This window comes from Corvus cornix, chromosome 7 (assembly GCF_000738735.6).
Source record: "Corvus cornix cornix isolate S_Up_H32 chromosome 7, ASM73873v5, whole genome shotgun sequence".
Classification (NCBI taxonomy): Eukaryota; Metazoa; Chordata; class Aves; order Passeriformes; family Corvidae; genus Corvus; species Corvus cornix.
The window spans coordinates 14,720,512-14,733,847 of NC_046337.1; the positions used below are offsets into that span (position 1 = coordinate 14,720,512).

Here is a 13,336-nt window from a genome sequence, read left to right on the forward strand (position 1 = left end):
CTCTACCTTTTGATCCAGAACAACACAGGAGATGTTTTCCACATGCCATATGAGAGAACTATAAAACAATTGTTTTGGAGTTTGGCACCACTCCCTTACAGATACATTTAGTGTGAATTGAAATTGGTCAGCTAAAAGGTGTTGGCCAGGATGACAGACAGATTAGGGCTGTGTATCTTGAGGCTATTGCATACCTGCCCATCCCATGCTGGTAGGGGTGGTAGGTGGCTTCATTAGTTCATGGATAGTCATAAACAAGCATGACTTGCAGCTTTTGGGCAGCATTAAAAAGCATTATCTGGCTGTAAGAGGGGTTGTTTGGCTTGTGGCATGCTCTGTGCTCTCCTTACCTTGAGTCTTTTATCTCTCCACTCTTCTTGTTGCTCCCTGGCCCTTTTGCTCTTTCAAATGTGGTCCATCACACCTGGTGCTCAGCCTCCTCCTGTGCATGCAGCTTGTCCTTAAAGAAACACTGGTGCTTTGCACATAGGGCCAACCTCTTCTGTCTCATCTCCCTTCCCCTGTGATGAATCCATCCCTGGAAGCTCCAAGTCAGGATAGCTTCTCCTAAGAGCAGCACCAGATTTGGGAGAGGGAAAAGCTGTGATGGGGCTCTGGCATCAGCCCCAGGTGAACCAGTCCAGCTTGGCAGCAGGGTCAAAGGCATGGCTCACCATGGCCGACTTGGCCTTGGAGAGGAGTGCTTACAGTCAACAGCAGCTAGACCTTCCTGGCCTCTGATCCAGTCTTGCCCCTGTGATGGTGCCTGGGGAGCCAAGACCAATCTCTCCTGTTCTTGGGTGTGTTCATGCACATTGGCTTGCACACTCCACTCCCATCGGTGGTTTTCTTTGGGCTGATATTTGTTAGCATTGGAAAGTGAGAAAAATGAACAAAAATATTATCAGAAGCAGGTTTTGTGAATGAATCAGCCGACAAGAGGCTTACCAGCTTGCCTGCATTTACTAGCACAGTGCTTATTTGGGCAGATGTCTATATATTTTAGTTGGAGGCAGGAAGGAGTGAGAATGGATGGGGGAAGACATCACTTCCAGTTTGCTGCTTTTCTGTCAGTTTGTACCATCTTTTTCTGAATGAAGCAGAGGACTGCAGTGTGTCTGAGAAGCTGCCCTGCTGCTGCCCTTGTTCTGCTGTTGTTGACAACTTGGGGGACACCAAGGAGAGGAGCACAAAAGAGGTCAGAAGGCTAAAACTCTCCTAAGCAGTTTGTTGAGGATCAGGGCCTGGCCAGCCTTGCCCATCTCTTCATGGTGCTTTTTTATTTGATCCCCTCTAAAGACAGCCTCATGACCTTCTCTCTTCTCTCTATGTGTTTCTAATTAATGGGGAGACTGGCGTATAAACAGAATATTCCTGGTCAAAATATTGCTTGCCTGACTCCTAGGATTATGGCCAGATGGCAATCACCAGATAGCAGCCTAGACTTTGAGCTCTCCCATCTGGCTATCAAACCTGGTCTCAGTTCTCATCTGGAACCAGACTTGAGGAAAGTAATGGACTTTGCCAGATTGGTTTTGCCCCATGTTTGCTGTTCAGTTGCTACCTAAGCAGCTAAAAACCTGCAGACCAAATGCATTTAGTATTTCTGGAAACTGTGAAGAAGTTCAAAAAGATACTGGACAAATCCACTGAGGGATGGGTCTTTTGGTAGCTTTTAAATCCTGTGGGTCAGATGCAGTCTTCAGCCATGAAAGTGCTTTTACTGCTGGTCTGCAGCACAGACTGGGAATGGTCCTTCTGCTTCCAAGTAGCTGCTGGTAGTCTCTCATGAATGGCAGGCTGGGCTGGATGGCTCTTTCATCCAGCCCACCTGGGCCATCTTGGCATCAGGCAGGTCAGCTGCATGTTTGCTGAGTAAGTTCAGACAAAACTCTTCTCGCAGTTTCTCCTTTGTGAGTTTGGGGTTGTAGTACCTGAAAAGAGCTTAGAAAGATGTGGCAGAAATAAAACACTTTCTATTATGATTTTTCACTCTGTCATGACAGTAGGGCTAACAAAATGTTGTGATGCAGATTCTGAAAAAAGGAACTGTTAACATCTGTAAATGCTCTGTATGCTTGGTCCTCTGAGAAGCAGGAGAGATCCATAAATTAACTACTGTTACATGAGCTAAAGCACTGCTTGCACTGCATCATACACAGTTTGATATGATTTCTTTACCTCTAGATAAAGTGCCCGAGTTCCATAATGCTGGGAAGCTGAAATTGGAGATGCCCGAGAGAATTCTGATGCTGGGAGGTTGGGTGCTACAGTTCTACTTTGGCAATACTGAAAGACACTTCCTGTTTGTCACCACAACCAGAACAGCCTGGTCCTGTCTCCTGGTGTGGTACCTATGGAACTGCTGAAGAGGTCTTATATGGAGAGATACATACAGAGATGTACAAAACCTGGCCTGGGTTGTTGCACTGAGAGGTGATGTGCATATGTGGGTTCAATCCTAATTTGGGCTGGAAGGGACCTCTGGAAGTCTTGCTTCAAGTCCCAGCTTAATGCAGGGTCAGCTTCAATATTATATTCAGCTATAGTATTAGATGTGCTTGCTCAGCCAGATCAGAGGGATCAGCTGTCACCTTCTGGGCATTTGGAGCAAACAGGATGAATTGAAATCTGTCCTCATTGCCACTGCAAAGTTCAAAGAGACCTGTGTCTGCAGCATTGTGACCATTGTGTCCTGCTGTGGGAAGGTTTGCTCTCACAAATTCCTGGTGAATTGGGAAAATGCATAAAGCACAGAGCAGAGGAGATGGAACAAGTCCAGAAATCCCCAGATTTCTGCTAACTGATTTTTGAAATGGCTGAACTAGCTGGGATCTCGTGGCTTTCAGCAGTGGCAGAGTTGTGACTGTTCCACTGTCAGCAGAAGTGGCCAAATGCAGAAGTAGGTAGAAGCTAAATGAGTAACACAGTGTATGACAAACAATGGGAAAGATGGTATGGCAAGGATGATGATCACTGAAATGGCAGGATCTCCAAATGATGTTAGGGAGGCTTTTGAAAGCAGGCCTGAGAATTTGTTTTAGCACATGAATATTGAGTAAGTATTCCTGGAGATACTCTGGGGGATGATAGATGGACTCAAGGTATTGTTGCTAATCACTGTGGTCTTAAGTGTTGGAGCTGAAGTACACTTGGCATCTGTAACCCAACTGGACTTCTGATGGGAAAATTGCATTCTTGGGAAGTAATTTAGAAGGTCACAGAAAAGCCAGAAAGAACTTCTCCAGCAGCAATTGCTCTTTAAACCGTCTTTTAGAGTGGCAGTAACTCCAGAATGAAAGGATCTGTTCTCACCTTCCAGATGAAAGGGCTAATGCAATTTAAAATTTTTGCATGCAAAGATTTTATGGCTTGGTACCCAGCCACATCTGAAAATGATCCAGGGCAGGATGAACACGTGAGGCAGCGCCTGACTGAGCTGGACGCTTTCCTTGTCTGCCCTGTCTACTGCAGATAATGGTGATGACCGGTCCGAGAGCATTCTTGCTGAGAACCACGTGGATGGCACTGTGGGGATCTTGAGTGGAGCTGGAGGGAGGAAGCCCATGAAGACAGGCATGAAGGAGCTGGCGGTGATGAGGGAGAAGGTGAACGAGCAGCAGCGGCAGATGGGCAAAGTCAGCAAGGCCCATCACAACCACGAGGACTCCAAAAAGTCACGGCTGTCGACGGGCAGGGTGAGAGGGCAGAGCTGTGGGGAGCTTAGGGGGGCAGCTGTGAGCTCACTGGAAATGCTGAATACAAAGCCTTAATGGCATCTGCAATAAACTGTCTTAAAAACAGAAAAAATAAATTGAAAGAAAAAAGTGGGGAGAGCAAAAGAGGAAAAGAAAACATTTTTGGCCTGATGCTGGGGCCAAACATCTGATGAACTTTGATGTGCTGGTCAAGAGGCATTATTTTCAATGCAGCTTCACCTCTGGAAGGGGGGCTTCTGCTGGCTCAACGCCGACCTCTGCAGGGGTGCAGGCATGCCCTTTGCCCATGGACTGGCTTTCTCACACGCTTTGTCCCTAAGCAGGCATGGCCCAAGGGGATTTGAGGGAGCAGAAGCGGGGCTGTCTTCCTGCTGCAGGGCAGCCCCAGTCCACTGAAGGGAGGCCACAAGCCCCGAGGATGAGCTGTGTGACTGTCCTGTAGCTGGGAGAGTGCTCTAAGTCCTCCCTGTCTCCTTCTTGCCTGTCCCTATCGCTCTGTTATCCAGTTCTTGGCCGTGGTTTCCCTCTAGTGGGAAGCTTGATCAAGGCAACTAGATGGAATGGGAATGGGGATGGAGATGGAAACCCACTCCAAAGGGTCCACAATATACATCCCTGTAAACATACAGAGTAATAATATCTGGGGAGCACAGAGACAGAAAGGAGCTTTAAAAGAGTCCTCATGCCTTCCAAGGACTAGGCAAAACAGAGGTTCAAAATAAAATGCAGGCACCGTCAACTTTGAGAGCTCACACGCTGCTGCTGCTCCTTTGCAAAAAAAACCCATCACCCACTGCAAAAGCAGAGAGGTGTGGACTCAGTTTGGCTCACATCAGGCATATTTCAACCACACTGCCTTGGCTGGAAGCCCTGTCCCAGAGCTGCTGTGGAGCAAGAAGGATGCCTCCAGAGGCTGGCTTTGGGTACTCTCATTCCCAGGTCTTCCCCTCTACTCCCATGGAGTCTCACATGCTTTTGAGTTGCAATTCTGGGCAAAAACTGCATCACAGGTGTGCACTCTGGGCTATGCTTATGGAAACCCTCCTGGTCTCTCTGGACTAGCCCTGCTTCATGTCACTTGACACCACCAGTGGGAGCCATGGTAGCCTCTCTGAGGTTCCTCCTCCTCTCTGTATCTAGGAGTTGGGATCTGGTATTATGTTGGCTCCTGGCCATGTCAGGTACATGGGAGAGATGTGCATGTCTATGCATGACTTTGATTCTGGGTGCCTGGAGGTGAAGTCTGCAGCAGGACCCAGTGGCAAACCTGTGTCTTTAGGGATGCACACATCCCTACTGATGTTCCCATTGTCCGCACTGTTGAGGCTGAATGATACTATTATCCTGATATATTTTTTTTTCTGCTTTCTGGGCTGTTTTCAGACCCCTTGTCAGCAGGAGCTGGATCAGGTCCTAGAACGCATATCCACCATGCGACTGCCAGATGAGCGAGGGCCCCTGGAGCACCTCTACTCCCTTCACATCCCCAACTGTGACAAGCATGGCTTGTACAATCTCAAACAGGTAAGTGGGGGGAGTGGGAGCTCTGGGGCTGACTGTGCTTCCAGCAGCAGCCCTTGGCTCACTGTCTGTCCCCATCATGTGCAGACACAGAACATGCACAGTTCAGGGCTGGGCTGATACCCTGCACATGATGTGAGGTGTGGGGTAAACAGCTGATGCTGCATGTGGCATGGACAGGTTTAGTTAAACCCATCTGCAAGTTTGCAAGTGGAGATGAAATCCACATCTACATATGGCTGTGGGCAGTCCAGAGATGGAGAATCAGTGTAGTTCTTCTTTCCCACAAGAGCTGCTTATCTATTTTCATGAACTTTGAGCCAGGTCTTGTCCAATCTGGGCCCTGCTGCAGGAAAAAAGCAGAGAAGGACTGAATGATGGCCAGTCGTGCAGAGAAAGCAAAAAGCACTTCTGGGAGTCACGAAGGTTTCTACTGCACTTTACTGGTTTTCCTCCACAAGTCAAGGCTGGTCCCACAGCTCCAGGAGGGATTCCTTTCAGGCAAGGTGGGGGTCGGGGTGCAGCATGCTTCTGAAGGTATTTATGGGACCCAGAAAGACTCAGACAACTCATGTGTCTGAATTCTGACTTCTTGGCTTCATCTGTGCAAAACCACCAGGTATCAGTGGCTGAGGAATGGGGAAAAAACTGCCAGGAAAAACAGCAAAACCACCAGCTGGTGCAGGGTTGACTGGAGTCACCTGTGAATAGTATCTGGATATGAGGATCCCTTATAGATGAGCCTTTGGAGGGGACTCCTGCTGTTTTCATGGCTAGACCTTTTACTCAGGGCTACTTCTACCCCTTGATCAGAAACATTAAATAACAAAAATGGGATGCTCTGAGATAATCTCCCTCTGTCCCTTCTCCTGTCTCTGTCCCACTTGGACCCTCACCCTCTGTCTCCCCGTGAAAAGCCCCATGGCTGGCTGGATCCCGCAGCATGAGCACAGTTGGAAGGGCTGGATGGAGCAGAGCTGGCAAATTGCCTGTAAGATGAGCTGTGTCTGGGGAATGAGCCTGGACACTGCAGTGATGCTTTGTGTGCTGCTCCTTGTGTCTGGGGAACAGGTCAGCCTGCACTGGCCTGCCTGGAATAACCTCTGCATCTACTACACCCTGTTCAGAAATGTATCTGCTGGGGATAGAGGGATGAACATCAGGTTCAAAGTGCCTGCAGCACTGCAGGGCAGGAGGAGGACAATAACCATTAGGCCAAGGAACTTCTCTCTAACAAGACTGGGAGGACAAAAGTCCAGGTCCAGATGCACCATGGTCCCTACCTCTGTTCTGAGATTAGTGAATCTCTGTTTGGTCTGTCTGTGGGGGCCTTGATCAGATGTTTGTTTAGCCTAATCTGCAGGTGATAAGAATCTCATACAGCTCCTCTGTCAGGGTGTCTCATCCCTCTTTCCTGAGGGATCTTTGTCTCTTTGGATACTTTCATCCACAGCTGGCAAAGGGTGATGCATTTCAGGGACAGTTGTCCTTCTAGTTCATTAAAATTGGCTTCTTGGTCCCTGGCACAACCCCTGGGGAAAGAGGTTCAGCCTTCATGCTGGACCGCTGCAGTAACAGTGCTGGTGCGGCATAGGCCCTGCAGGGGTTTGAGTATGGCGTGCCATGGATCTTGCCTAAATCCAAACTAGTGCCAGAGAAACCCCAGCTCTGTCAGTGTTGTGGCTTTGGGCTGGTTGACCTGGGAAGTGGTTTGTTTTGTCCCTCTTTTCACTCTGACACCTGTCCTGTTCCTCTCCACACAGTGCAAGATGTCGGTGAACGGGCAGCGTGGTGAGTGCTGGTGCGTGGACCCCATCCATGGGAAGGTGATCCAGGGTGCACCCACCATCCGCGGGGACCCCGAGTGCCACCTCTTCTACACAGCCCATGAGCAGGAGGACCGGGGAGCACACGCCCTGCGGAGCCAGTAGACAGATGTGATCCTGCTGGCTGGAGGTGGCTCACTGTGGCCCCAGTGCTGGATTTTACATGGGTTTCAGCGTGTCTCTTTAGGCTCTAGAAGAGACTGGGGTTGGGTCCTGTGTGCTGCCCTCCTTCCTCAGCTGCCTGGTTCCTGGGGAGGGGAGGGATAATGGGAGGGGAAAGGTGGTGGGGGGTTTGCAAGGAGAAGGGACTGCTTTCTTAGTCTTTCACCCAACGTAAACCAGAGAACTGGTCTTTTTTGCTCCTCGCCCTGCAGCCCTGCCCTCCCTGCTGTTCTGCGGCATCTTTCTGCACCCTCCAGCACAGAGTGCCGTGTGCTCCCTGGCCCCTCCCAGGGGACAAAGCCCCTTGCTATGGGTGGGAGAGGATAAAAAAACCGAAAGAGCCCAGCCTTTTCCCTTCTTTTTCTCTCTTCCCCAAGACCAAAGACTGTAAATACTGTCACCTGCTTCTTGTGTCCTGCGAGTCAGTCCCCTGCGCCCCAGCCCAGCCGTCAGTCCTGGCATGGGATGGAGGGAAGGAAGAAAGACCCTGGATTCCCAGCTGGAACATACCACCGCTGCTGGGATGTGTTCCCCAAGGAGGCAGCAGTGATATGCTGAGGGAAAGGGCTAAAGATGAGACAGCTGCCACCCTGCCCCCTAACAACACTCCTGGGTGCTTCCTTTCCTCATGCTGGGGCACAGCCAACTCCACAGGGACCCAGCTTCAGCCTCTGGTCCAGGAGCATGGGGCCTTTGGGTGACAGCAAAGCTAAATGCTTGCTTTTCCAGGGGATTTGAAGGGCTTTTGCACAGTATTTCTTAGGATCAACTTATTCCGAGGGAGCTAAAATGAACTTGTTGAGGCTGGGTGGAAGGATGCCTGTGTAGATTTAGGGTAACAAGCCAGGGAATGTCTCTCTTTCTCTCATTCATTTTTTCTTTATTTCTAGATAGGAAAAAAAACCCATCTAAAACCTGCGTTCCCAAGCAGTTGCCCTTGTCCCTCCATTTTTGCTTGGGACTGAAGTGAGCATCTGTTATTCAGCACCTAACTTTTTCTTTTTGTAAGTAAATTACAGTATATATCTTGCTTTGTAAAGGCCTTTACACGGACACGCACACACACACACAGACACACAGACACACACACTCCTCTGCCCACATACACATTTGTATAGATGAAATCCAAATGATTCCAGGTGCTCTGAGCAGTTTTGTGCTGGACATGCTGACAAGAGATGTGTCTCTGCTGTTAATTCACCTGTTGATTTCTTTCTGTACAGAAAACAATGATGCTGAGAATAAATAACTTCCCCCTTGCCTAAGCAAGGAGGTTTTATTATTTTCTTCCTTATTTTTTTTTTAAATAAGGAAGATGTCCTTTTTGGAGCAATTGCAAAAGCTTTCTCCTTAGAGTAAAAGTCTTGGGCTTTCCTTAAATGGTTTGTTGTTTCTTGTCCCCCTTCTTGGACCCACATTTCAGATCCCAAGTGTGAAGGGCACAGGTAGGCTCTGTAAATTAAGGCCCTCATGACTTTGCAGGGGTTTGGACATGACAGTGGAGGAGACAGGGGAAGGATCCCCTTTGGAAAGTTGGGGATGGGCATATGTGGATGTGTATGAATGGGAGCACATGAAAGAAGAAGAAAACATGCCTCCATGCAAAACCAAGTAACTGTAAAAATGATGCTACCTGTTTTCTGTTAACATCTGAGGGTGTTCTGCTTTTTCATATAAAACTTGCACATGCTGGCTCTCATTTGGTTTGTAATTTGTTTCGTTTAGGAATAGGGAAGTTTTCTTATGCGTTTGCCATTTTTTCTTTTGGAAAAGCTGAGCTACATAAAGTTGGAATAAATTAAATAGGATGCCAGAAAACTGTTGTCTTTCCCCTCCACAGTGCTCACAGGATATGTTTCTTTGCCTGATGCATTGCACGCAGATTTGTCCCTGTTCATCCTTTGTCCATGGCCGAGAGGCAGTAATGGGAGTTATCTTTTCATTGTTACTGGCCCCGGTTGTGTGAGCAGGGAGGAACTGGTGTCACTCATCCTTTGCCTGGCTATATTCCTGCTATACACATGGGTCCTTGTGAATGTGTTGGGAAGGTGCAGGGACGTACAGGCTTGTGCACGGCCAGAGTTTGGCTGAGCTGCTCCACTTACGGGCCTGTGGAGAGAGGTCCTGCACCTTTTCCCAGGGTGTGAAGTGCTGCCAAAGGGAGCATGACAGCAGAGCTTGGTATTTGGACATCATAGGAGGGCAAATAATAATAAAAAATTAAACCCACATTCCATTCAATTAAAATTGCAGCATTGAAGGAGAGGCCCTGTATTGGCCCCAACATCCAGCATCCAGGTAGCTGTCGTTTCCTTTGGACTCCCCAAAGGGAGGCAAAACCACTGGGCTTCTTCCCCTTCTACTTTCTTGTACCCCCTGCCAGGAGTTTGGGACTGACATATGTTGAGGGGCTGGCCGGTGGTGAGGAGCACCAGGAAACTGTATGGGGACAGGGGCCAGTGAGCGCATGGGGCTGCAGGGGAGGGGAAAGAGGACAGACACGATGGGGGGGTGTGATATAAGCTGAAGAACATGGGAAAAGGAGCAAAATTAATACCCTGTTTTGTGCCTCTGGGGGGAGCTGAAGGTGGCTCGGGGGAGGCCGAGTAGCAGGGTGGGGCACAAGGATGCTCCAAGCCAGGTGCTGCCCAGAGAGGACTGGAGGTGACAGAGATGCCCAAGCTCAGAGCCCAGCAGTGCCTGGGGCCACCCTCCCGTTCAAGGGCTGGAGGGGAACAAACAGAAGCTGTGACACCTTCCACTAGACCAGGCTGCTCCAAGCCCCATCCAACCTGGCCTTGAACACTCCCACGTTAAGGGTTATCTACAACTTCTCTGGGCAACCTGTTCCAATGCCTCATCATCCTCACAGTGAAGAATTTCTTCCGTAGTATTTTAGTATAAAAACCTATGCAACAGTATAATATAAACAATGATACTGAATTATAAAGCACATCATTAGTGTAAGAATGCATGACTGTATCTGTGTGCACCTGTAGCTATTTACACACGTGTATACAGCTCCAGCTGTCCTTAGGGATGTGATTAATTAGGCCGTAGCTGATTAATTAGCCCGTAGCTGAAGGCGGGGGGCACAGCACTAACTTTTTGGATGGAAAGCCCAATTTCAGGGCCTCTGGAAGCGGCAGCGCCGCCGGGCCGGGCCCTGAGGGTAACGCGGGAGGGCCGTGGCGCCGCCTAGTGGCGGCTGGGCGCCGCGCGGCTCCTGCCGCCTGTGCTGTCCGAGGGGTCGGGCTCAGCCGTGCGGGGTGTCCGTGAGGGGACACGGTGGCTGTGCCAGCCCCATGTGCTGCAGGATGGGTGCGGGCTGCGTGTTAGCACAGCCCTGGCAACCCACGGTCCTCAGTGCAGGAGCAAAGGGGATGATTTCGCCTCCTGCCCTGCTCAGGGTGCACGGGGTGATGCTGGCAGGTGAATGGAGGAGAAGAGGGGCACAGGAGGACGGAGATCAGGGGATGAGTGGGAGAATGAAGGGTGATGGTGCCTGGGCGGTGGGACAGGGTCAGATCCAGCACCGGGGAGGGCAGGGGGTGAGCCACCACAGAGTGTTTTGAGGACCACGGCCTGGCTGGGCTGAGCAGCTCCAGCGATGTTCCTGCACACTGGGACAGCGGGGCAAATCTTCCAGCGGCCCCAAGAGGTTTAGGCTCAAATAGCACGTCCGATCCCAAACTGGAGCTCAGTCTGCGACAGCATTTAGGGGCTTAACATCACTGGTTGCCAGGTACTTTACCCTGGTAAGCCAGTTGAACGTGTGTGCTGTGCCCCACGGCCACATCCATGCAAAGAAAATTCTAAGAAAAAAAAAAAAATTGTAGCTCTGCTTTCAAGAAGCTGTAAAGTTAAACTTGCAACTTTTACCACTAGCCTAGCAGATGGCTCTAGTATCAAAAGCTTCCCTAAAGCATTGCCACCATTTTGCTCCATGCCCTGTACCTCCGTGAGCACCCATGTGGAGCTGGCTGAGCCCCCCAAGGGACCCAACACAGGTGGTCGTGGGATGCTTGGGGCTGGAGCAGCTCACTGGCAGGCCCCAGCACACAGATGCTCCACGAGGGTCAGGCACAAACTAACTGAATGCATAACTTTATTAAATAAATGCTTTGTCATGAGAAAAGACAAAGATCAAAGAGTAACATAAATTATAAGTTGAATAAATAGTATACAGCAATCTTCACTTTTTAATAAAATGTGAGATTTTTTTTTTAAGTACAAAATGCTAAACAGAGCATTAAGCTCTTCTTCCATTGTCAGTTTTTCACAAACTGCTTTTTTTTTTCCCACCAGTAAGATTATGAGTATTTCTTGTTTACTGGAAAAAAAAAAAAAAACAAAACAACAAAACCAAAACGAAACAACAGAGCTACCGTATGTATGTAAAGCTATAAAAAGCTACCGTAAAATGTGTAGTGAGTATTGCTTAAAGATAAAAACCAGGCAGGAAACTCGGAATCTGGTGTGTTTTAACAACTGTGTTAGAACGGTGGGTAACGTGCGCGGCGACGTCTGTCCCGGTGGCAGTGGCGGGGGCTGGTGGGGCTGGGGAGGGGGCCACAGCAGGCAGGGCTCCTAGCCAGGGCCAGGACAGCAGTCTGGAAGCGAGGTGAACTGACGGTTCTTTAAATATACAATGCTCCATTTGGGGGAAAAAAAATCATCAACAACAACAACAAAACAAAAAAAAAAAGGAAACTAAACCAACAGCAAAGAAGAATTTTCACGGAGAAGGTGGAGAAAAGGGGAAGAGGGGAGAGAGCGGAGAAATAGTGCAAAATGCTCCTTGTACTAGTGGTTTTCGAAGCCCACTGCAGTACAGACAAGGGGTAGCCCAGCCACTGAGCACAGCTCCCGGGGCAGATGTGGTGGAAGGGCTGTCCTGAGCCATCCTTGTCCTCTCCTTCCCAGCTCACATCCTAGATACTGACATGGGCTCGGCGCAAATACCGTAGCCAGAGACCCCTGAGCCTCACGACCCCCGGATGCACAAATTACCAGCACCTTCTGGTGAACCCTCCCCAGCTTCCAAATCTGCCCCTTTTGGTTCTCTCACCCTAAATGCAAAGGGGTGCTGCTGGGTGCTGAGAATGGGAGCACCTCATCACTACCACCCCAGAGGGTGACCAACCCCTCCTGAAGTCACTCTCATTCCCAGCCTGACCCAGGCTCCAACCCCAGTCCTAAATATTAGTGCAGCCTGTAAACAGCCTCGTCCTGCTGGGGATCCTTAAGGGAGTGGGCAGCTGGGGGAGGTCACCTGGTGCCCCATCCTGAGAGCCGAGGAGGTCTGGGGAGGTGAGGGTGGCGCAACCCAAATGCCCATCATCTTCCCCCCAGGTTCGTGGGGACAGAACAGGCAATGCCATCCCAGCATGGGATGTGCAGGGTGAGGGAGGCTGTGTGGGATGAATTTTGGTACTCTGGGCTCCCAGGGCCATGGAGACTTGCTTTTTAGGGAGAGGACAGACAGTCACCCTGTGTCCCCTTACCAGTGTCCATGGTTGCCTCATTGTGACACCACCATGGGGCCCTGTGAGCTAACCCAGACCCTGCAAAAGCATCCTCCCCAAAAGGCAAGGTCCATGGGGATCTGCTGCCCTCTGCCTGCTCCCATCCCACCCCGGGGGCATGTCTTCTTTCTCTGCAGCCAAAGGCTTTCAAGTTTCGGGAAATTAAACAACAAAACAAACAAACAAACAAAAAAAAAGCAAGAAAGAGGAAGAGAGAAGGAAGGAAGGGTCCTGGGAAAGGTGGTACTGGCCTAAAACAGTCAGGTGGTTTTGCACAGGGATCAGCAAGCGGACAGTGTCAACAATGGTGACCAGTGGCCCTTGGGGTTAACACAAGCTCCTCCTCCTCCTCCTGCCATCTTCACCCCATTCTGCACCCCACTTGCACCCCAGCATTAACCCACCACTCTCGTTAAACCAACCCTGCTCCATCAGCCCTGCAGAGCCTGGAGGGGTCCCTCCCTCAGCCCCCACCGTGCTCCCCTCCAGCAACATGGGGGTTACCCCACTCCAACAGGCTTGTTGGGGGCAGATCTACATTTGGTGGCATGCTTCCTTCTTTTCAGCACAGGAAGGTGCT

The 13,336-nt window shown here is 50.0% G+C and overlaps 1 protein-coding gene across 2 annotated transcripts in view; it reads left to right on the forward strand.

Annotated features, from left to right (window-relative positions):
* Positions 1-9,031, forward strand: part of IGFBP2 (insulin like growth factor binding protein 2) — a 62,136-nt gene extending 53,105 nt beyond the window's left edge. For both annotated transcript variants that reach the window (XM_039554974.1, XM_010406965.3), the window contains exons 2-4: positions 3,475-3,698; positions 5,103-5,243; positions 7,004-9,031. In XM_039554974.1, the coding sequence (XP_039410908.1) occupies positions 3,475-3,698; positions 5,103-5,243; positions 7,004-7,171 (533 nt within the window). In that variant the 3' untranslated portion in view covers positions 7,172-9,031. The remainder of the gene's footprint in view (positions 1-3,474; positions 3,699-5,102; positions 5,244-7,003) is intronic.
* Positions 9,032-13,336: the final 4,305 nt, after the last annotated feature.